General features: G+C 44.7%; 1 protein-coding gene across 1 annotated transcript in view; it reads right to left on the reverse strand.

The window, feature by feature from the left end:
- Positions 1-24,566, reverse strand: part of MYO1D (myosin ID) — a 150,318-nt gene that overhangs the window by 22,211 nt on the left and 103,541 nt on the right. Inside the window, exons 15-21 of the mRNA XM_073607686.1 lie at positions 20,034-20,166; positions 18,288-18,454; positions 15,479-15,686; positions 12,930-13,153; positions 12,701-12,845; positions 12,513-12,617; positions 10,720-10,833 (exon numbers count right to left, since the gene is read on the reverse strand). Of these exons, the coding sequence (XP_073463787.1) occupies positions 10,720-10,833; positions 12,513-12,617; positions 12,701-12,845; positions 12,930-13,153; positions 15,479-15,686; positions 18,288-18,454; positions 20,034-20,166 (1,096 nt within the window). The remainder of the gene's footprint in view (positions 1-10,719; positions 10,834-12,512; positions 12,618-12,700; positions 12,846-12,929; positions 13,154-15,478; positions 15,687-18,287; positions 18,455-20,033; positions 20,167-24,566) is intronic.

Genomic DNA, 24,566 nt, shown 5'->3' on the forward strand with positions numbered 1-24,566 from the left:
CCTTCATATCAACCACCCCCACACACCCACCACTGCTCCTTTCACTTCACCCAATCACTCCCCTCCCTCACATCACAAATAACCCCCCTCAGGGTAGTGTACTCTACCCTCTTCACAACACCTGCCCCCCACAGCACTGCCTCTCCCTCACATCACACCCCCACAGCACTGCCCCCTTCACATCACCTGCCCCTTCCCAGCACTACCCCCTTTACATCACCTGCCCCCCACAGCACTGCCCCCTCCCTCACATCACGCCCCCACAGCACTGCCCCCTTCACATCACCTGCACCTTCCCAGCCCTGCCCATCCTCACATCACCGTTTCTCTTTTACATCACCGGCCCCTTCATATGATGCCCCCCCCCCCACACACAGCACTGCCCTTTTCACATCACTCCCCCCACAGCACTGCCCCCTCACATTACAATCCTCTCTCTTCCCCACAGTAGTGTGATCTGCCCTCTTAACATCACCCACCACCTCTTCACATTACCACCCCCCCCCCCACAGCACTGCCCCCCTTTACATCATTCTTACATCACAAATCCACTGTCCCCCAGTAGTGTGAGCTGCCCTCTCACATCACAACCCTGCCTCTTCACAGCCGCACCCCACTGTCTTCCTTACATCCCCCCAAAGCACGAACCCCCCCCCCTCTTTACCCCCCACAGTAGTGTGCTTTGCCCTCTGGATATCCAGCCAGCCTCCCTCCCTCCAGCACTGCCCCTGTTCACATCACCCCCCCCCCCTCCCGTAGTGTCCTCTGCCCTATGCTCTGCTATCTTAGACCGAGCGGAGGGCAGGATGGTAATAATCCAGGCACAGCTCTGCATTGGGGGGCTGGGTAATAAGCTGAGTATGGGTAAAGAAAAAACTGAGTTCGGGAGACACAGCTCTGAATTAGATGGAGGGCGGGAGCTGCAGCTGCTGGCCTGTTAACTTTCTAGATAAACCAGCAGGTGATTGGTGGCTAGGATGCAGGGCGGTCCTAGCCACCAATCACTTGCTGGTTAATATGAAAAATTAACAGCCTGCAGCTCCCCTTCCCATCCAATGCAGAGCTGTGCCTCCCGAACTCAGCTTATTACCTGCACTCAGGTTATTATCATCCTTACTACCGACATGCAGAGAATGACAGGGCCAAGGCTGGGGAATAGAAGCGACTCCTAAATGGCGCGACCAATGGTCCAGATTAAACAGTGGCTCGGTTCAGATCAGCGTGGTCCGCCATTTAGTGATGCCTGTGATACACCATGCAGTTCCATCCAGCAACGATCCCTTCCCTTCCGAAAACATGCTTTACACAGAACCGTGCTCTTATTTTCTGAAAAATGTTAACTTACAATTATCGTTGCACTGATACCGGAACCGATACCAAGCATTTGCATGAGTACTTGTACTCGTCCAAATGCTCCGATACTGATACCTTAAGACCTGGTTTACATATATGCAAATTGACACTAAAAATAGGTATCGGTAATTGGTTTAGGCGAATACTTGAGAAAAAGTGACAGTACTCGGTCTTAAAAAACTGGTATCTGTGCATCCCTACTTACAATCACTGTAGGTATTACTACAGCTCAGAAAAAAGAACAAAAGGTCCTAGTACACATAACTTTATACTATGCGATATTTGTAAACCTTATACAATTTCAAATACGAGAGGTCCAGTAAACCTCCAATACCTCTCTAGGCATATAAAGGGAAATGATATGGTTCCAGGGTAATTTTTTTATTAAAGCACGTTGATACATGATAATGAATTCCCAGAGCACCATGGGTAATCTTAAGAGACAGCACAAAAGAAGCTGCTTGTCTTGAGGCTGGCTTTTCCAGTTTAAAATCTCGGATGGAAGCATCTGGGTTTGTGTGTTGAGCTGAGAGTGGGTAAGAGATGTAGAAAAAAAAAACCTAAAAGATCCACCTACTGCCTGGGTAGAAGAACATGAATGTTAATATACAATCTTTAATCTGTACCCGATTAAAAAATAATAAATACCGGTATACTGAATTATTTTTTGATGTTGTCTCTAACAATAAATACTTAATTACACTCCATTTTTTGGCAGCTCGGATTCTGCAATAATCACAGTCGTGTAATATACTGTACACATGCTAAAAAGCCATTTTGTCAGTCCCATAAATAGGTCACAGTGATCGATAGGCACTATGCTTAGTACCTGGTTATATATTCAAGGAACAAATACATTACTTACATCAAATACACTCTATACAGCTTTACTTTTTAAATTATTAATTCATAGGATGCATGGTATTAGTAGAAGTGGCGGATATGAAGGAGAAAACACTTAGGCCTGCTTTTAATGAAGCAAAAAGCGGTGTGCAAAGTGTAACCTGCTGCAACCAATCAGCAATGACTGACTGCGATTGGAGGACAAATGGTGGGCTCTCACTGGCTACTATTGCCAGCCCTACACACTGCTGCTTTATTGCAAAGGCTTGTTATATAACGCTGTGTACCCGCAATGCGGTTTTTTAATATTAGACAGTAAGTGCGGCGTAAGAGTTTGTTGCAGCCTAATTAAAATGTCGATCTAATTAAAATGTGTTATAAAAGCTGCACCCTGCTTCCCGAAAGCCTACCATGACTTCATTAGGGTGTATTGTAAATAACGAAATCCACTTTAAATGCTCACAATAAAAGCTTACTTTCTTGACTGCAACATTTTTAAAGAGTCTCTGTCATCTTGGCCTGAATGGTTCTCTTGTAAAAAATCCTCTCTGTCCCCTTCATCGTTCCTGTTTCCCAGTCAGAGCGCCGAAACCTGCGTAAGCTTTCTGTCAGATGTGTCCGAGCTTAAACAGGTCTTGGTGGTTGGCCATTCAGGCCAGAGCACTGTGTCTTGGGAGGAGGACACATGTTCTCCCATATACAGCAGGATCAGGTATTTACGATGGAGCAACAGAGAGAGCATGGGGAAGGTAAGTACTAGCGGTTGGAGGTTCTACTTGTAGGCAGGTGGTCTACTCTATGTTTAGTTAGCACTGACTGCCCAGATCAAAGGGAAGGGGTTATTTTCGCTGCTTTCCCTAAGAGTGTTTGCAGGCTTTTTTGGGGGTCCCAGTCTCCCTCCTGTGAATTGTAAAAGGGCAGAGGTCCAGATCCAAGCGGGCTTGGGAGCTTCAGAAAGGATGGGAGGCTTGCTGGACCTGAGGTCCACTTCAGAGCGCCGATTCACCGGGACACCCAGGGACATGGACTTCTCCATTCGAGTCTTGCCAAATATGGACTTTTCCCAAAGATATTTCACCTGTGCAGGTAACCTGGGGCAGTCACGGTTAGGTATAGCTAGGATGAGGATGTTATTACAAGTATACATGTTGTGCCAACTGCTTTGAGCCTGGTCTGAAGTTATTAAGAGGAATTAAACTGCTGGGTGTTTTTTTTTTTTTTTTTTTTTTGTAACCTGAAAAGGTAATGTCATAATGGCATACTAGTACTCTATGTTAAACTTACCTGAAAACGAAGCCTTCCAGCGCTGCGCTGTCACCACTGCAGGAGCTTCCATCTTCACCCGGTCTTTCTTCTGGGTTTCTCTGTCATCTTGGCCTGAATGGTTCTCTTGTAAAAAATCCTCTCGGCCCCTTCATATGATGCCCCCCCCCCCACACACAGCACTGCCCTTTTCACATCACTCCCCCCACAGCACTGCCCCCTCACATTACAATCCTCTCTCTTCCCCACAGTAGTGTGATCTGCCCTCTTAACATCACCCACCACCTCTTCACATTACCACCCCCCCCCCCACAGCACTGCCCCCCTTTACATCATTCTTACATCACAAATCCACTGTCCCCCAGTAGTGTGAGCTGCCCTCTCACATCACAACCCTGCCTCTTCACAGCCGCACCCCACTGTCTTCCTTACATCCCCCCAAAGCACGAACCCCCCCCCCTCTTTACCCCCCACAGTAGTGTGCTTTGCCCTCTGGATATCCAGCCAGCCTCCCTCCCTCCAGCACTGCCCCTGTTCACATCACCCCCCCCCCCTCCCGTAGTGTCCTCTGCCCTATGCTCTGCTATCTTAGACCGAGCGGAGGGCAGGATGGTAATAATCCAGGCACAGCTCTGCATTGGGGGGCTGGGTAATAAGCTGAGTATGGGTAAAGAAAAAACTGAGTTCGGGAGACACAGCTCTGAATTAGATGGAGGGCGGGAGCTGCAGCTGCTGGCCTGTTAACTTTCTAGATAAACCAGCAGGTGATTGGTGGCTAGGATGCAGGGCGGTCCTAGCCACCAATCACTTGCTGGTTAATATGAAAAATTAACAGCCTGCAGCTCCCCTTCCCATCCAATGCAGAGCTGTGCCTCCCGAACTCAGCTTATTACCTGCACTCAGGTTATTATCATCCTTACTACCGACATGCAGAGAATGACAGGGCCAAGGCTGGGGAATAGAAGCGACTCCTAAATGGCGCGACCAATGGTCCAGATTAAACAGTGGCTCGGTTCAGATCAGCGTGGTCCGCCATTTAGTGATGCCTGTGATACACCATGCAGTTCCATCCAGCAACGATCCCTTCCCTTCCGAAAACATGCTTTACACAGAACCGTGCTCTTATTTTCTGAAAAATGTTAACTTACAATTATCGTTGCACTGATACCGGAACCGATACCAAGCATTTGCATGAGTACTTGTACTCGTCCAAATGCTCCGATACTGATACCTTAAGACCTGGTTTACATATATGCAAATTGACACTAAAAATAGGTATCGGTAATTGGTTTAGGCGAATACTTGAGAAAAAGTGACAGTACTCGGTCTTAAAAAACTGGTATCTGTGCATCCCTACTTACAATCACTGTAGGTATTACTACAGCTCAGAAAAAAGAACAAAAGGTCCTAGTACACATAACTTTATACTATGCGATATTTGTAAACCTTATACAATTTCAAATACGAGAGGTCCAGTAAACCTCCAATACCTCTCTAGGCATATAAAGGGAAATGATATGGTTCCAGGGTAATTTTTTTATTAAAGCACGTTGATACATGATAATGAATTCCCAGAGCACCATGGGTAATCTTAAGAGACAGCACAAAAGAAGCTGCTTGTCTTGAGGCTGGCTTTTCCAGTTTAAAATCTCGGATGGAAGCATCTGGGTTTGTGTGTTGAGCTGAGAGTGGGTAAGAGATGTAGAAAAAAAAAACCTAAAAGATCCACCTACTGCCTGGGTAGAAGAACATGAATGTTAATATACAATCTTTAATCTGTACCCGATTAAAAAATAATAAATACCGGTATACTGAATTATTTTTTGATGTTGTCTCTAACAATAAATACTTAATTACACTCCATTTTTTGGCAGCTCGGATTCTGCAATAATCACAGTCGTGTAATATACTGTACACATGCTAAAAAGCCATTTTGTCAGTCCCATAAATAGGTCACAGTGATCGATAGGCACTATGCTTAGTACCTGGTTATATATTCAAGGAACAAATACATTACTTACATCAAATACACTCTATACAGCTTTACTTTTTAAATTATTAATTCATAGGATGCATGGTATTAGTAGAAGTGGCGGATATGAAGGAGAAAACACTTAGGCCTGCTTTTAATGAAGCAAAAAGCGGTGTGCAAAGTGTAACCTGCTGCAACCAATCAGCAATGACTGACTGCGATTGGAGGACAAATGGTGGGCTCTCACTGGCTACTATTGCCAGCCCTACACACTGCTGCTTTATTGCAAAGGCTTGTTATATAACGCTGTGTACCCGCAATGCGGTTTTTTAATATTAGACAGTAAGTGCGGCGTAAGAGTTTGTTGCAGCCTAATTAAAATGTCGATCTAATTAAAATGTGTTATAAAAGCTGCACCCTGCTTCCCGAAAGCCTACCATGACTTCATTAGGGTGTATTGTAAATAACGAAATCCACTTTAAATGCTCACAATAAAAGCTTACTTTCTTGACTGCAACATTTTTAAAGAGTCTCTGTCATCTTGGCCTGAATGGTTCTCTTGTAAAAAATCCTCTCTGTCCCCTTCATCGTTCCTGTTTCCCAGTCAGAGCGCCGAAACCTGCGTAAGCTTTCTGTCAGATGTGTCCGAGCTTAAACAGGTCTTGGTGGTTGGCCATTCAGGCCAGAGCACTGTGTCTTGGGAGGAGGACACATGTTCTCCCATATACAGCAGGATCAGGTATTTACGATGGAGCAACAGAGAGAGCATGGGGAAGGTAAGTACTAGCGGTTGGAGGTTCTACTTGTAGGCAGGTGGTCTACTCTATGTTTAGTTAGCACTGACTGCCCAGATCAAAGGGAAGGGGTTATTTTCGCTGCTTTCCCTAAGAGTGTTTGCAGGCTTTTTTGGGGGTCCCAGCCTCCCTCCTGTGAATTGTAAAAGGGCAGAGGTCCAGATCCAAGCGGGCTTGGGAGCTTCAGAAAGGATGGGAGGCTTGCTGGACCTGAGGTCCACTTCAGAGCGCCGATTCACCGGGACACCCAGGGACATGGACTTCTCCATTCGAGTCTTGCCAAATATGGACTTTTCCCAAAGATATTTCACCTGTGCAGGTAACCTGGGGCAGTCACGGTTAGGTATAGCTAGGATGAGGATGTTATTACAAGTATACATGTTGTGCCAACTGCTTTGAGCCTGGTCTGAAGTTATTAAGAGGAATTAAACTGCTGGGTGTTTTTTTTTTTTTTTTTTTTTTGTAACCTGAAAAGGTAATGTCATAATGGCATACTAGTACTCTATGTTAAACTTACCTGAAAACGAAGCCTTCCAGCGCTGCGCTGTCACCACTGCAGGAGCTTCCATCTTCACCCGGTCTTTCTTCTGGGTTTGCGGACTCCCGGCTGTGTGACTGGCCAGAGCCGTGATGATGTCACTCCCGTGCATGCGGGCAGGAGCTGCCGTTTACGGCACAGGACTCTGAAGGAACAGCATGGGTGGCAGTTCTTTCAGAGCGCATGCGCCGGTGATGTCACTGCCTGCATGTACAGTAAATATCTCCTAAACGGTGCATGTTTAGAAGAGATTTACAGTACCTATTGGTAAGCCTTATTATAGGCTTACCTATAGTTAAAAGTCAGAGATGGGAGTTTACTGCCACTTTAAAAGGGGTGCATGTTGGGTCCTGGGGTATTCCTAAAGAACCTGGGTCTGTTAAAGCAATATGGGGTATGGGTAACACCACTACAAAAGGTTTACTCTTAAGGCAAAGAAGAGGAGGTAGTTGCCATGGGTAACCGAAGAGTACAACAGCTGCAGCAACCAGTCATTTGCATGGTACCTGGTTAGGTGACAGGTCCTCTGGCAGCGAGAGGGTTGGTGCTCTGACTCCCTCCCTAGCTGTTCATCTCTTTCGGTCACCGGGAGCAGACTAGCATTACAGAGATCTAAGGCCTGATCACTAGGTACGGGAAGGAGAGAGGTAACTTAAGACACCTATGAGACCCACCGTCTATGTGTCTGGTGGGATTTTATTCCATTACTGGGAATGAGGTAATTGGGGTATGCCAGACTGGTGGAGTGGGCAAAGACTCTCCGAATGCAACCATACCTGAGTTACAAGCGTGTAGTGTCATGGGATGAAGCATCTCACAGAGGAACTCTATACATTATTGCTGCACACTGGCTCATCTTGGAGTCAGGGACTGTATTAATGTTCGATTCTTCACATGAACACAGCCTCTGCTTTAGTTAAGTATACCATATGTTAAAAAATGATAAAAGATATTTTTACGTACAAGCACACAAGCCCGTTCATCTTCCTCGATGTTAGCCTCCTATAATACCCTGCACAGCAGCTGTAATACTGTATGGGGGAGGGCAACCATAAGAGCTCTGTTGATTTTGTTAAAGCCTATTTTGTGAAGATGTGTTAATATAGTGGGAAGCAATAAAGCCCGAGATCGATAACCAATAAACTAGCATTGTAAATAAGTCACATGGTCCAGCAGACATGGTAATTGTCATGTCAATGTTCTCTCTGCCTTAATGTGATTTCCCAGAAGAGATCCTACAAATATACCTCCCTCTACTACACATGGAGGATTGATATCACAACTTTTTATAAAAGAACTCTTACTTTAAAGCAGCCTTGTCAAATTGTTTGCGATCTTCGGAGAGATATCACCACATTAAAACCTTGATGCAGAGACTGTGATTTGACACAAACTTTGGGCATTGAAAAGGGTACTGTGAAATCTTAGGGAGTTGGGATTGGAGGGTTAAACCTCCATCATCTACCATAAAATGATATATCAGTTTTGGGTGGACTAACCTTTTGAGGTTAGGGTGAAGATTGATAAAGACTGAGACGGCTTTCTGTGCTGAGAACGTTCTCTCAAGCACGGTGACTAAGCTACCACAGACAGCTTCTGATCATTGCTTACAATTTCAATCCATTTATGGGTAGGCTGGTTGTACTGGAGTCGATCTATTGATTAACTTCAATACAACCAGCCCGTCTTTTTTTGTGCAATCACTGCCAGCAGCTATAGCTGCTGGCAGAGATCATTGTATTCTGAACGAGGGAAAACCTCTCACTATAGTAGCGCAGGTGACGGGAGCAGTCAGTGTTGATAGGGGAATAGAGCGATTTTCTGTCCTTCAATCTATGGTTGAAGGACAGACAATTGCATAATCTATGGCTTGCCCTAGCATTGTTTGCAATTTTACTACAAAATGCCTCTTTCCTATATTATGGAGAAGAGGAGAGAAGGAGGTGTTCTGTAGATCTGTCCTAGTGTGGCAATGCTGTTCCTCTATAGGCAGTGGTGGCCCGTGCATTAAGGGTGCACGGGCGCCGCCCCCTCTCTCCTGCCACCCCCTTTATGACCAATAGATAGATAGATTCATGCATTGCTGTAAATTGGCTGTAACAGGCGCTGTGATTGGACGCCAGGCGTCCAATCATAGCAGAGGACGGGAAGAGAGGATGGGAGAAGACATTGAGGGGCTGTCCCACCGAGACAGGTAAGTGCAGATGGCAGGGGGCACACTGGCAGCATTTTATATGGCACAGTGGCTGCGTTTGATGGGGCACAGTGGGAGCAATCGATGGGCACAGTGGCGGCAATTGATGGGCACAGTGGTTGCATTTTATGTGGCAGAGTGGTTGCAAATGATATGGCACAGTGGCTGCGTTTGATGGCACAGTGGCTGCGTGTGATGGGCACAGTGGCGGCAATTGATGGGCACGGTGGCGGCAATTGATGGGCACGGTGGCGGCAATTGATGGGCACGGTGGCGGCAATTAATGGGCACGGTGGCGGCAATTGATGGGGCACGGTGGCTGCAATTGATGGGGCAAGGTGGCTGCATTTTATGGGGCACGGTGGCTGCATTTTATGGGGCACGGTGGCTGCATTTTATGGGGCACGGTGGCTGCGTTTGATGGCATGGTGGCTGCGTTTGAAGGGCACAGTGGCTGCGTTTGAAGGGCACAGTGGCTGCGTTTTAAGGGCACAGTGGCTGCGTTTGAAGGGCACAGTGGCTGCGTTTGATGGGCAGAGTGGCTGGGTTTGATGGGCAGAGTGGCTGCGTTTGATGGGCAGAGTGGCTTCGTTTTATGGGGCACAGTGGCTTCGTTTTATGAGGCACAGTGGCTTCGTTTGATGGCACAGTGGCTGCGTCTGAGGGCACAGTGGCTGCATTTGATGGGCACAGTGGCTGCAATTGATGGGCACAGTGGCGGCAATTGATGGGCACAGTGGCGGCAATTGATGGGCACAGTGGCGGCAATTGATGGGCACAGTGGCGGCAATTGATGGGCACAGTGGCGGCAATTGATAGCACAGTGGCGGCAATTGATAGCACAGTGGCTGCGATTGATGGTACAGTGAGGCTGCAATTGATAGGGTTTTTTTTCAGAATTTTTCAGTTTGTTTGCGTCCCCAAAAAATTTTGAGCACCAGCCGCCACTGTCCATAGGTACAGCAAAATGAGTTTTTGACAAAGGGGGCCACACCCCGAAATGCATATCACTGCCATTTTGAACACCTGCCACACTTCCCTGCTGTCCACATTGGTTCTTATCCAGGTGATGAACGCACTCAGTCTGCTGCTCCTGTTGGCGCTTCCTGGTGTTCCCCTGGCCAACTTCCTGGTTCCAAGCAACTTACATCACATCCACCGGGGGGGACTAGCTCACCATTGACCACTGGGAAGGTTTGCACCTGCTGGAGACCTATTGATACGCTTTTTAATTACTTTTAACGTGCATATTTATTGTTTTTTTTACCAATATGTTTTAATAAATGCAACACTTCGGTAGTGACGCTTTTTTCTCCTTTTTTTTTTTTGTTTATATATGGTTTGCTGTTTGGAGCCTCCCCGGATCCTGCGCAGAAGAGAGCCATAATGTGAACGCTGCCATAATGTGAACTTCAAGCCACAGTGACTTTTATGGACTTTTCTCAAGGACTAAGGGACTTCATTCGTTTATCATTCCTTGCCCGTTTTTTTTGTCAGTTGCACCAGTGCCCCCCCCCCCCCTTTTTTTGCGCCTGGGTACATTTATGGTGTTAATGCCCTTTGCAAATCTTTTGCTAGTTACAGCAAAGTGTGTTCCCATTGTCATCCTAGGACAGGAAGTGTGCTGCTGGCAGGATTACCAGAAAAATAAAGCCTGAAAGAAAAAAACTAATGCAGCCATCACATTTATGAACTGATAATCTGCAATATATTACATTTTTGCTCTTGGGTTTAGGTCAACATTGTAAGTCATCTTACTTACATTATAAAGTGGAGTGCTAGTCATAACTTTATACTGCTTGCTGGGATCCATTTTATACAGATGTCTGTCTGTTATAAATATGGCTCGATCTTCTACCTTGTTAAATCGGTTCACCTAAGCAGTGAGAAAAAAAATGTACAATCAGGCTTTCCTAAGAAGGAATAAAAAGTTAAAGAAATATGTCAACTGAATATAAGGAGATGCTGGGGTTGATTATTAAAGTGGTGTTCCACCCTAAAAAAAAAATGCATGAATGTGCCTAAAAAAAAAATAAAAAAAACATTTGGGAATTTTTTTTTTTTTTTTTAACTTACCTCTAAATGCCTGTTGCTAGGGGGTCCCTCATAGTCTGCCTCTTTTAGTGCCTGGGCTGATGACATCACTTCCCCTCGGCACAGGAAGGGCTCAACTCTGCTCCCTCCCTCCTGTCAATCATCTGGGACCCATTACAGGTCCCAGATGACTGAGCAGCCAATCACGGCGCGCGGCGCCGCTCGCGCATGCGCAGTGGGTGTCCGGCTGTGAAGCCACAGCCCGGCGCCCACATTTGCAATGCCAGCGCCGCTGAACGGAGGAGGAGACGAGCGGGGCTTCGATCCCCCGCATCGCTGGACCCTGGGACAGGTTAGTGTCCAATTAAAAGTCAGCAGCTGCAGTATTGGTAGCTGCTGACTTTTAATTTTTTTTTTTTTTTTTTTTAAATGGGAACTCCTCTTTAAGGACAAATAGGCTGTGCACTTTTGCAAGTGCAGTTGCTCCAGAGCTTAATAAATGAGCAGAAGCTCTGCTGACTTCCATCATCCAATCACGTGCAATCTTCGCCCCGACCGTTAACCCCTTCCCTGTCAGTGACATTTTTACAGTAATCAGTGAATTTTATAGCACTGATCGCTGTATAAATGCCAATGGTCCCAAAAAAGTGTCAAAAGTGTCCTATGTGTCTGCCATAATGTCACAGTCCTGATAAAAATCGCAGATCGCCGCCATTACTAGTAAAAAAAAAATAAATAAATAATAAAAATGCTATAAATCTATCACCTATTTTGTAGACACTATAACTTTTGCGCAAACCGATCAATATACGCTTATTGCGATTTTTATTACCAAAAATATGTAGAGGAATACATATCGGCCTAAACTGAAAAAAAATTAGCTTTTTTAAAAAAAAGTGGGGATATTTATTATAGCAAAAAGTAAAAAATATTGTGTTTTTTTCAAAATTGTTGCTCTTTTTTTGTTTATAGCGCAAAAAATAAAAACCTCAGAGATGATCAAATAGCACCAAAAGAAAGCTCTATTTGTGGGAAAAAAAGGACGTCAATTTAGTTTGGGTGCAACGTCACATGACCGCGCAATTGTCAGTTAAAGCGAAGCAAAAAATTGCTTGGTCACTCAGCAGCCAAATCTTCCGGGGTTGAAGCGGTTAATAGAACTGTATATGCTCACTTACAAAACATTATATTTCCCCTCCCCGTATTTAACTAGAATTACTTTATTTGGGGGCAACGCTGGAGCCTAGAATCAGAGTTGCCCCCCCAAAGTCTGAAAGCCACGGTCAACTGTCTGACCCCATGCTGAAAATGCAGAAAGGACTTCAGATAAACTGTTGTTTTGACGCCATTTGACTGCTGTGCTTTGTCATTTGTTACTCTTATGCACAATCAGGATGACAACATAATGTTGTCATGGTGGAAATTGTAATCTGCAATCTAGACCATAGCATAATATATGCATGAGCTCCTTGTATTATCTTTACCACTGGCCATCCATTACACAGTCCCATAGATGCATACCTTGCGTACATGACAGGAGAAGAGAGGCTGCATGAACTTGTCTTTCCTCTGTAGCTCATTAGCCCGGGATACGAACACCTCTGAGTCTTGGCTGTTCTCTTGTTTCTGATAAAAGTAATAAGGCGAATTATTACAACTGCAGATCTACTTTTTTTATGCCTTCTGCTTTCATACAACTGAAGACCTACCAAAGCAAGGTAACTGCCTTCCCATCGTCTCTGGAGCCCCAAGTCAGCTCGCTGACCTTTGAGGTTCTCAAATGCAGCCACTTTGGCCTTGATTTTTGGTATGTCAGCAGGAGGTATGGCTTTTATGATGTGGTACGCCCTCCACCTGTCAACAAAGAAAGCACGTTTAGCTGCTATTGAAATCGTAGTACAATTCTGCTTCATTTCTGATCTAGTTGAGCCTGAATACCTGAGGAAGGCTCTCTGCAGGAATTCTTGGAAGGAACGAAGAACCTTTGGAGGCGTAGGCCATTTGACATTCTTCCCATAATCTCTGCTGTTCCCTACACCATTAAACCTGCGAACAACCTCCTTGATGTAGGACTTCACTTTGTAGCGTCTGTAGTACCGCATTATTTTGATGGCCGCTTTGGTTCTCTTATACTGCCAGCGAGCCAATGTTCCCCTCCACATCTAAACCATAAAAGTAACAAAAACGGTTAAAATTTTCAAGGGGGTCGAGAAAAGGGAAACAAAGTGGAAATTGTGCTTGGAAACATATGGTGTTCAACTGCAGACATACACTATATTACCAAAGGTATTGGGACACCTGCTTTTACACACACATGAACTTTAATGGCATCCCAGTCTTAGTCCGTAGGGTTCAATATTGAGTTGGCCCACCCTTTGCAGCTATAACAGCTTCAACTCTTCTGGGAAGGCTGTCCACAAGGTTTAGGAGTGTGTCTATGGGAATGTTTGACCATTCTTCCAGAAGCACATTTGTGAGTTCAGGCACTGATGTTGGATGAGAATGCCTGGCTTACAGTCTCCGCTCTAATTCATCCCAAAAGTGTCATTTCGGGTTGAGGTCAGGACTCTGTGCAGGCCAGTAAAGTTCTTCCACCCCAAACCTGCTCATCCTCATCTTAGGAGTTCCTCTCACTGGAAATAAGGGGCCAAGCCCAACCACTGAAAGACAACCCAACACCATGATCCCCCTCCACCAAATGATTTGGACCAGTGCACAAAGCAAGGTCCATAAAGACATGGATGAGGGAGTTTGAGGTGGAGGAACTTGACTGGCCTGCACAGAGTCCTGACCTCAACCCAATAGAACACCTGTGGGATGAATAAGAGCGGAGACTGTGAGCCAGGCCTTCTCATCCAACATCAGTGCCTGACCTCACAAAAACGCTTCTGGAAAAATGGTCAAACATTCCCATAGACACACTCCTAAACCTTGTGGACAGCCTTCCTGCAAAGGGTGGGCCAACTCAATATTAAACCCTATGGACTAAGAAGCCATTAAAGTTCATGTTTGTATAAAGGCAGATGTCTCAATACTTTTGGTAATATAGTGTAGCCAGTTGCCTACCTTGGGCATCTTACAAACGTCCATAAAACCCCCTCCTCTGTACATAGGATGTGTCTTGTACTCCTTGCACTTATCTTATCTTTTCTTATCTCCTTCTACTCAGCTTCTGTATACAGCCTGCGAGATTCTATGACTGGTAGCTAGTCTGAAGTCTTCCTCACTGAATGATCATTCAGAGATAGACAATCTCTGTGAGAATTCAATGTAACATTGTAACCCAAAACCACAACAAACAAGTAACAAAGTAGCTGAAGTTGGTATGCATGTATGTCGTGCATTTAGCTTTCCTTCACCTTTATCTGGCCCTTGGGGCGCTATTCCTCTCACTCACACCGACACCAACGACGGGGCACTATTCCACCCACTAATACCAACAATGGGGCATTATTCCTCCTACTAATGTCAATAATGGGGCATTGTTTACTCCCATTTCTACTCATTGGCCACAGTCCGCCCCCCCAAGTGTGAAGGACAGAAAACTGGGCCTTTGTTTAGAAAGTCTGGAGATCCCTGGTCTAGAGCTACACTTTAATTTATGTTTTATGGAATTGTTTCATGGCGATCATTCAAGTAATAGCGAATTGGGCACATCCTGCCCTCTCCACAAGCTTTATAAAATGCATGGTTTCTTTGTGTAATTCTGTGCCCATCTCGATTGTTATTTCCTGTTGCTTTTTAGATTTATGAAGAGGCAAAAGGTTTTGGAGAAACGGGCAGACATTCTCAGGAATTTAGGTTAGTCCAAATATACATCATATGGACAAATATTTCTGAACACATGACCAACACACGTATATGTGTTTGTTGGACATCACATTTCAAAACCATGGTCATCAACGTGGATCCACAAGGTTTGAAGTTTAGAATTGCCTAAAAATTTTTCTATATATCCAAAGGTGCAATCAAAGCAAAAGGAATTCCACCGCTCAGGTAGGTCTAAATCCAGGTGAACAATCAGTATAGGTCCTTCAGAGGTAAAGAGTCCCAGGTGCCCGCTGACGCGTTTCGCCCTCATGGCTAGTGCTTACTCATAGCTATGTGTAAACACTAGCCATGAGGGCGAAACGCGTTAGCTGAGCCCTGTACATCCAGCCAGATTGTCCTGTATGTATTTTGTGATCCAGTTTTTATAATAAAGGCATTGAGGTAATTCAATCCGGTGTGCAGCATCCAGATCTTCTTGTTCAATCTCTGCTAAAAGTTTTTGTATGTTGTAGTATTAAACTTACTCTTCACTTGAAAAACCTGAACTAAATTGAAGGGGTGTCCATATACTTTTGGCAATTTAGTAGGTGTTATGGTTGGGTATACATCATATTTTTGTCATACAGTTTAGAACATACCGAGGAAAGGTGTAGGATGCTCACCTAAATTTCACACAGAAAGTAAAACAATCATCCTTACTTTTATCACCAGTTTACCTTCTGCAGGAAAAGAATGATCCTGATGAGCATCTCACTCCGCTTCTCTTCCAGGGAGAACAGGGTACGTGGGGTACGAATAAAAACTTTGGTTTTGCCGTATGCAGCATCGTGGTGATACCCACATTCCTCCAGGAGCTTCTGCACAGCAACTTTATCTGAAGGCAAGTCATGGTTAGGCCAGGTTAGCTGGGAGATCATCTTGTACCTGGATCGGGAGAAAAACACAGTGGTGAAAGTAGGCTATGAACAAGGGTGGTACTTATGGAACAGAACCAGCCAACAATACAAAAGGCATAATAATGTGCTTTCCCCAAGCCGATGCTTCATCGAGCGCTGGAGGAGCAGAGCTGAAAGTGGTGACTGACGGTCCACTTGGAGCAGACTGAGATCTGAGTGATCACAGGTCATGTGATTGCTCGGTTTTGGTTTTAGAGTCAGCATGGGACAGCTGTAGCATCACGCAGATGCTACAACATAAAAGGTGAGTATAGATGTTTGTTCTTTTCAAAATTCCATACTTTCCCGATACCTCAATATATTTATAGACGGCCTTCTTGGCAGTACAGCAATCTAACAAATTCAGAATACAACTTTTTGGCAAAAAGTGTGAAAATAATCCTTGCACTATTATAAATTATAAAAACCAAAGTATTAGATCATATATGCATAATGAAAAAGGTTAGAGCTGCTACCACTGAACAGCGCACTCACCACATAAGTGTACAAATAAATAAAAATAAAGTGAAGCACTCTATATAGTAAAAAGTGATACAATTCTCAAGATAAATATATATATTGAAAATACACAACACATATCAAAGTGCAAAATTAAGTGTTGCTTAAATATAAGATCAATGACAGGCTGGAAGGAAAGCTGGCTGGAGGCTGTTCTGTAACAAAGGAGGAGAAGTGGAGCCTTTGAGAAAGGCGGGATAGCCTGGATAGGCACAACCCATCAGCGGGTGGTGACGTCATCATGCTGGGCGGGGCGAGGACACCATCTTGCTGAAGTTTGTATTGTGGATGACTTACTTTCTCTACATGTGATTTTAATATATTTTCTGGCAGGTGGCATTTGTGTAAGATTTAAAATTAATATATTTCAGCGGTCTACACTATTAGTATCTCTCTTTGTGCTTTTGCATGGGAATACCTAATGAAGAGTGGAGGAGACAGTTAAAGGACCAGGAGTCTGGCTGACACTATTATGTAGCTGAAGCGCTTCTGACATTCATTTTATAGTGGGGACCGGGTAAGAAGACACCCATAGGGGCCTTTGGTGGTGGGTACACTGGTGGTCCTTTTATGGTGAAGAGTGCGGTGCTTACTGGATTACCAAGAAGATTTGGATCTCTATTACACTAGAATTGAATCGGTATGTGGAATTTGGGTACAGAGTGGACACTTTAAACAACATTATTTGATCGGTTTCACATTTGCATTGGATTGTGCATGGGACTTTGTTTTATTGGATCTTATATTTAAGCAACACTTCATTTTGCACTTTGATATACCGTATGTGTTGTGTTTTTCTGATATATGTGTTTATCCTGAGTATTGTACCACTTTTTATTATATAGAGCACCTCACTTCATTTCCTTTTAATTTTATGCCAAAAGCAGTGACTATGCCTGAGCAAAACATCAGACCATCTGCTTCTAGTCATATGCCCAAAAATGAATTTGCCGTGCTCACTTTTTGGAAAATACAGCATTCTTAAAAAAAAGAGTAGTATGGCCAATGCTTTTTTTGGCCATAGTTCTCATGTGGGTCACAGAAGTGCACTTACTTTTGCACCCCTATGACCCAGAATCAGCTGACAGTGGTCTAAAGTCTGCTGTCAGCTATCGTCACTGCTCCAGTTTCTGGATGTATCCTGACAATAGTGTTGGGATCCACTCAGGTGCCTGACCAGCAGCTGGCTCAGCCTCTCAACGCGCTGATGAGACCCTGAGCAAGCTGCTCCCTCCCCAGACTGGTGTTCCAATGAGCGCTGGAGGGGTAGAGCAGAGAACGGCCACTTATAGTCAGAGCTCTGTGCTCCGGGAAGACCGAAGAACTGGGTGATTGGTGGTCACGTGATCGCTCAGTTCTTGGGCCGGGGGAGGAAAGCTGCAGCACTGGACCGATGCTGCAGCCATATAGAAGTATATGTTTGTTTTTTTCACTTCCCACACTTCACCTTTAATGGTATCTTAATGACATTCAATTTTAGACTTTTTTTTTTCAATAGAGGTAAGTCAATCAAACATTTTTATAGCAGGTAAATTGGTTTCTTAATTTTTTCTTTCCCTGTGCATTCAGATATCTGTCAGGGTTCCCAATGCAATATAGCTAAACAGAGATATTCCAATTTGGGGCTACAGGCAGTTACTTCGGCATCTCAACTCTGCCTCCTGACGTACCTGAATTCTGCCTGAACACTGTGTGCCAGTAATATGATGGGCGAGGATATGATGTGGGCAGCTGCAGATATGATTGATTACAACTATGTCAACCTGGAGTGAATTTTATAGTGAGGTGCAGGGAATGATAGGAATTTAATGTAAAGAAGAGTCGTATTAAACACATCACAGCTTGATCATGTTTTTATCTCTTTTTTTAAAAAATCTGGATAGAGTTCTGCTGTAAGTAATCATATCACCAAAGCAGAAGGGATAGTAATACTTTAACTACAGAAAGCTGATATCACATGGTTCTCCTACATTCCATTTTATATGGCCAAAAAGTACTTTTTTGGACAGATATACACATGTAGCAAAGACAAATAGATCGACAGTGCATTAAGAGAAAAGATTGTCCGTACCTATGGAGAAATCGCTCATACACCTGCCGATATGCGAAACCAGCTCGCCGGACACGAACGTTTTCAAGTAAACCCAGATACCCCACCTGGTGTTTGCAGCGCTCTTCATCAAACAAAGATGGGGACTTCTTGTCATTTGGCTTTATGCAGCGAACATAGTAGGGCTCCTGAAAGGTCATCAGATAGGTTATGTCAACACCACTAGGACTGAGTATACCATGAAGCAAATGAAGTAAATTGCAGTTTTGGGGGATTTTGTAGGCATTATTGATTCATCAGGCAAAACTTATTAAAACAAAATTATGGCTGACATATTCGGAATATATAAAAATCCCAACCACCTATACAAAAAAATAGAAAAAAAACATTTTTGGCCATCTTTATGTACTTATCTAAAGCTATAAAAGGTAGCTTTAAGGGCTTTATATTTTTTTCTTAAGGTCTATGCATTAAGGTAAAAAAGCTTCTGCAAGCAGCCCCCTGAGCCCCCCCACCCCCTTATACTAACCCGAGCCGATCTCGATCCAGTGATGTGCATGAGAGCAGCAGCTCTCCCGGCTCTCTCTCTCCCCTCATTGAACAGAGAGGCAGCAGTGGGGGCCATTGGCTCACACACACACAGAGCTGACTCAGGAGCGAGCCTGCATGAGTGCCTCCATAGCAAGCAGATTGATCACCGTGATTATGCTTCGAGGGCGGAGCGAAACGCGTTGGGGGCATGGCCTGGTTGGAGTCCTGGCTGAAGTTGTCACTAACATGTTGATCGGAAGGATTGTTCAGATGTGCTGCTAAAGGGAGAGCTTTCTCATACATAGCAAGCGGATTGCTTTAGCAGCACTTGGCAGGGGGGGTGGAGCCAGGAGTGTCGGCAGGGGACCAGAGAAGAGGAGGATCAGGGCTGCTCTGTGCAAAACAACTGCACAGAGCAGGTAAGTATGGCATGTTTGGTATTTTTTTTTTATTTGTACCTTTAGAATCACTTTAAGCTGGATATAGACGGAGCAAAATTTGGCCAGTTCACCAGGGAACTGACCGAATTTTGATCCATGTAAGGGCAGGCTGGTTGGAATGAAGTCAATCCATCCAGCCTGTCAGATTTTTTTAATGTGATCACTGCCGGTGGCTATAGCAGCAAGTGCTGATCATTGTATTCTGATGGCGAGGAAACCTCAATAGCTCCATGGGGAATCAAGCAATTTTCTGCCCTGCAACCCTTATGTGTTTAGATTGTGGGAGGAACACACAGCATTCGAAGGAACCCTTCATGACTTTAGTGGAAACACACAAATAATTAGGTTCCCTAAACTGGTCAGCACTGAACCCCAAGAATCCAGTGTTACTCACTAAGCCAACAAATAGAAGGCCTCGCTGGTAGTGTCTGAAGACCCATGGATTGTGGTTTGCTACAGCAAACATAGAGAGGTCATTTTTTTATTGGTTTAGAGCAATTTGAGCAGTGAAAGGCGATTGGTTGTCGTATTAAAGAAAGGTACAATTTAGGTGTGCGTTGCTAATGGTAAACAAAGCACAAGATCAGTCTTTTGGTAATGGGCCAAAAAAAGGTGTTAAAAATAATATTCAACCAGATGTCATAAATAAGATCCTTGTCCGTTTGCTGCAGCACAAAATACAAAATATTATTCAGGTTTTGTTTCAGTGACATCTTGACAGCTGGAGGTCGCCATGGATGAGCAGTAGTGCTGCTGGCATCTCAGGGTTATGCAATGGGGTGATCAGAGCTGGTACCTTAGATGCCAGGTTATCCACCAGGGCGATCATGGAGTTCTTGAAGAGGGTGGCAGCTGTCAGGGGACGTTTGGTGACCTCTGTGATGCTCAGTTTTCCCTCGGGCCACATGGTTTTCAACACAGGGTTGGAGCTGTTGAAGAGACAGGAAAAGTCACAGAGATAATATATGGAGGTCAAAGGACTTGGAACGAGAGGCCACAATGAGAAAATAATGTGAATCCAATAAGCTGCTTTCTATTGACTGCAACATCTAGTGACAAATTGCTCCATTGTTTGACACATATGTAATGCTTGATTGGCTTTACTTGTTAAAGCAGTTTTTTTGGTGTGAATTACAAAGTATAACTACATGCAAATATAATTCCAACATATTTATCAGCATTATGCAGGGTACATATCAATCAAATCAGAGCTGGGTCATCCACCAGACAACCTTGGTAAAAGCCCTTGGATGTCAAGGGTTCCCAGTTACAATCTTCATTATCCACAGAAGTAGAACAACTGGCCAAAACTGGGCGCTGTCTGTCATTTCACATAGGGAGATGTAATTGTAGGCATCATATCTCAAATGTCATGTCAGTACAGAAAAACAGTAAAAGGAGTGGCTTTTCTCTGCCCACTGCAAGACTTATCAATGTCATTTTTAAAGGATGGGGGGGGGGGCAAAGCTGCTATCTTCCCAGACAAGTCTCTCTCCCCAAAAGAGTTTACGATGAAATGCCCCCAAACAGGGGCGTTGCTAAGTCTACAAAAGATCTGGGGCTAGAGCCCATAGCAGCGTAGTAAAGAAAGTCATAAGCTTGGGCGGGCATACATATGTATATACAATAATATACGTGTGTGTGTGTGTATATATCTCCAGAGAGCCTCCCACTTACATCAGGGTCCCCAGAGAGCCTCCTCCTTACAACAGAGTCCCCAGAGAGCCTCCCCCTTGCATCAGGGTTCCCAGAGAGCCTCCCTTACATTAGGGTTCCCAGACAGCTTCCCCCTTACAATCAGGGTCCTCAGAGAGCCTCCCCCTTGCATCAGGGTCCCCAGAGAGCCCCCCCCACTTACATCAGGGTCCCCAGAGAGCCTCCCCTCCCCTTGGGGACCCCTGCAGAGACTCGGGGCTATGGGCCCCAGATTCGGGCCTATAGCCCCAAAAGCCACCCCCTAGCGACGCCACTGCCCCCAAAGCAGTCCTACAGATGCTTACAATGGCCAATCTGAGTAAACACCAGCTAAACTATCAAGACCTACAATATATTACCAAAAGTATTGGGATGCCTGCCTTTACACGCACATGAACTTTAATGGCATCCCAGTCTTAGTCCGTAGGGTTCAATATTGAGTTGGCCCACCCTTTGCAGCTATAACAGCTTCAACTCTTCTGGGAAGGCTGTCCACAAGGTTTAGGAGTGTGTCTATGGGATCTTGCTTTATGCACTGGTGCGCAGTCATGTTGAAACAGGAAGGGGCCATCCCTAAACTGTTCCCACAAAGTAGGGAGCATGAAATTGTCCAAAAGGTCTTGGTATGCTGACACCTTAAGATTTCCCTTCACTGGAACTAAGGGGACAAGCCCAACCCCTGAAAAACAACCCCACACCATAATCCCCCCTCCACCAAATGATTTGGACCAGTGCATAAAGCAAGGTCCATAAAGACATGGATGAGCGAGTTTGGGGCGGAGGAACTTGACTGGCCTGCACAGAGTCCAGACCTCAACCCGATAGAATACCTTTGGGATGAATTAGAGCGGAGACTGCGAGCCAGGCTCTCTCGTCCACATCAGTGCCTGACCTAACAAACGCGCTTCTGGAAGAATGGTCAAACATTCCCATAGACACACTCCTAAACCTTGTGGACAGCCTTCCCAGAAGAGTTGGAGCTGTTATAAGCTGCAAAGGATGGGCCAACTCAATATTGAACCCTACGGGCTAATGCCGCGTACACACAATTGGAAATTCGGCCAGAAAAAGACCGATGAGAGCTTTTGGTCGGAAAATGCGACCGTGTGTATGCTCCATCAGACTTTTGCTAGCGGAATTCCCGCCAGAAAAAGACTGAGAGCAGGTACTCAATTTTTCAAAAATTCCTATCCGAAAATGCGATCGTCTGTACAAATTCCGACGCGCAAAATTGCTACGCATGCTCGGAAACAATTCGACGCATGTGCGGAAGCATTGAACTTCATTTTCTCGGCTCGTCGTAGTGTTGTACGTCACCGCGTTCTTGACGGTCGAAAGTTTGGAGAACTTTTGTGTGACCGTGTGTATGCAAGGCAAGCTTGAGTGGAATTCCGTCGGAAAGACCATCCAAGTTTTTCCCGACGGAAAATCCGCTCGTGTGTACGGGGCATTAGACTGGGATGGCATTAAAGTTCATGTGTGTGTAAAGGCAGGCGTCCCAATACTTTTGGTAATATAGCGTACGTTACAAGGGTTTGATGAGCAAATGCAGAGTGATCTTGATATCAGTTTAAGATGCTTCTGAGATCATTAAAAATTAATTGCAGTTGTGAAAAAACTAAAACCCGTTGATACTGGTCCTTAGCATGTTTTTTGGCTTGTGGGGGGAAAACTGCAGTACTTGGATACCAATACATGCCATACATAGATGAAAACTCTACTACTACACAAATTCGGTGGTTGTTGCAATTTTTAATTGCTGCAATTCTTAAATTTTCTAGCGGTGCATTTTTTGTTCTTTATTTTGTTGTGCTTCGTATCGGAGTACAGGGACAGCTGCTTGGTAACAATTCCTAGGCCCTAGCGTGAAACTTCTTTGATTTTTTTATGCTACAAGTGGCCCTGGTAGAAACCTAACCCAGGACATCATTGCTGCAACGCAACCCTGCTGACCACATGGTATAGTCGGTTAAAGTTTATGACCGTTCATATCCCAAGAAGCGGCTAAGGTGTACATGACAATAATACGATAAATACTGGCCGTCTATAATAAATCCTGATGAAGCCCCGTCACCATCTGTTCTATCATAACACAATTACATAACCGCTTTATTTGTGTAGGATCAGAAGATTCTGTACTCTATAGAACCAGGAGGAGCCGATATGGAATCAGGAGTCAGCTGGATTGGGTCTGTCCTGCCCTCCCCTCCCTCCATCTCACTGGAAGGGTTTCCAGGAAACACAGACTTGGCTGTACCTTCCTGTTCCTCGGAACACTGACAGCGACTGACATCAAGAGAAGGCGTGTAGAAGACATCATGAATATTCATGAAACTCCAAGCTTCCATCTTCTCCAAAGAGCAGGGCACAGCTGCCTAGACAGCTTAATGGATCTAATAGTGGAATGTGAGCTCATCTACAGAGCTTACTCCCATTTTAACTATTATGGAGCCCATTTCACTTTAGTTTTCTATGTAAATAATGATTAGGGGAAATTCTGCCCAGTTCAGGTTAAATTCCAAAGGAATGAATATCCCACCTCTGTCTGTGTCTGCAACAGGGTACCGCCCCCACCTACATACAACATTCACTGCCAGGGAATTTTAGGCGGGCCATAGATGGCGCACATTTCTTTTCTACAACCACGGGTTGCAGGAAAGTAATTTGCACGATTCCCCCATGAACTCAAACATTGCTTACAGGGGAATCTAGGAGACCGAAGCAATTGTCTGCTTCTGGCGGGGGGGGGGGGGGGCTTGGGGGGAGCCGCCCCCATTGGGAGAAGACAGTGATTGGTCGATCAACTTGGTACATTCAGCCTGCACACACGGTTCGAATCTCAGCCTGTTCCTGCTGAACCGCCTGAGATTCGAACCATCTATGGCCGTCCTTGAGCTGGCTACCCATTATTCTATTTTCCTTTAGATTTACCCAAACCATATAATATGAGGTCATACCTAAACACTTTCAATTTGTAAGCAATCAGGCAGGCCCTTGCACTACATAGTTGAAGAGTAAATCTAAAGGAAATTGAACAAGAAAATTGTATAATGTGTCGGCAGCTTTACTCTTGCTAGTATGCGTTCCTCTCTTTTTACACTTTAGTAAATACAACAAATACAAATACAACAAAAATAGGAAGACGCCTACTGCAGTAAGAGGAGTAAGACCATATGTATGGTGCAGGCTGCAGAGCCAGGACCTTGGGCATTGACATCTCATCACTGCAGTTCCTAAGAAATCTGAGTGGGCGGAGTTATTCTGGCCATACATGGTTTAAAATTTCAGCCGATTCCTGTTGAATCAGGCAAAATTGAATCCATGTATGACCCGGCTGACACTATCCTCTTTGACAAACTTTGATCTACAGATCTAAGGAGGTGGGTGGAAAATTCCTGGTAACTGCCGCAGCCAATCAGATGCAGTCACTGCTCGGGTAATCAAGACAGCCGCAGCAGCTGCGGTTTATCACGGATGGGGGAATCTACTTCATTCACAGGGCTGAATGAAATAAATCCTAATGTGTACGACTGACCTTATCCCACCTAAGTCCCTAAGTCCAAACAAAAATTTCAGTTTTGTGTAGTAACACTTCAGTTATAAATTTACCTTTATTTCCTTTATTGTAAAACAC

Source organism: Aquarana catesbeiana, linkage group LG12 (genome assembly GCF_042186555.1).
Source record: "Aquarana catesbeiana isolate 2022-GZ linkage group LG12, ASM4218655v1, whole genome shotgun sequence".
In the NCBI taxonomy this organism is placed as follows: Eukaryota; Metazoa; Chordata; class Amphibia; order Anura; family Ranidae; genus Aquarana; species Aquarana catesbeiana.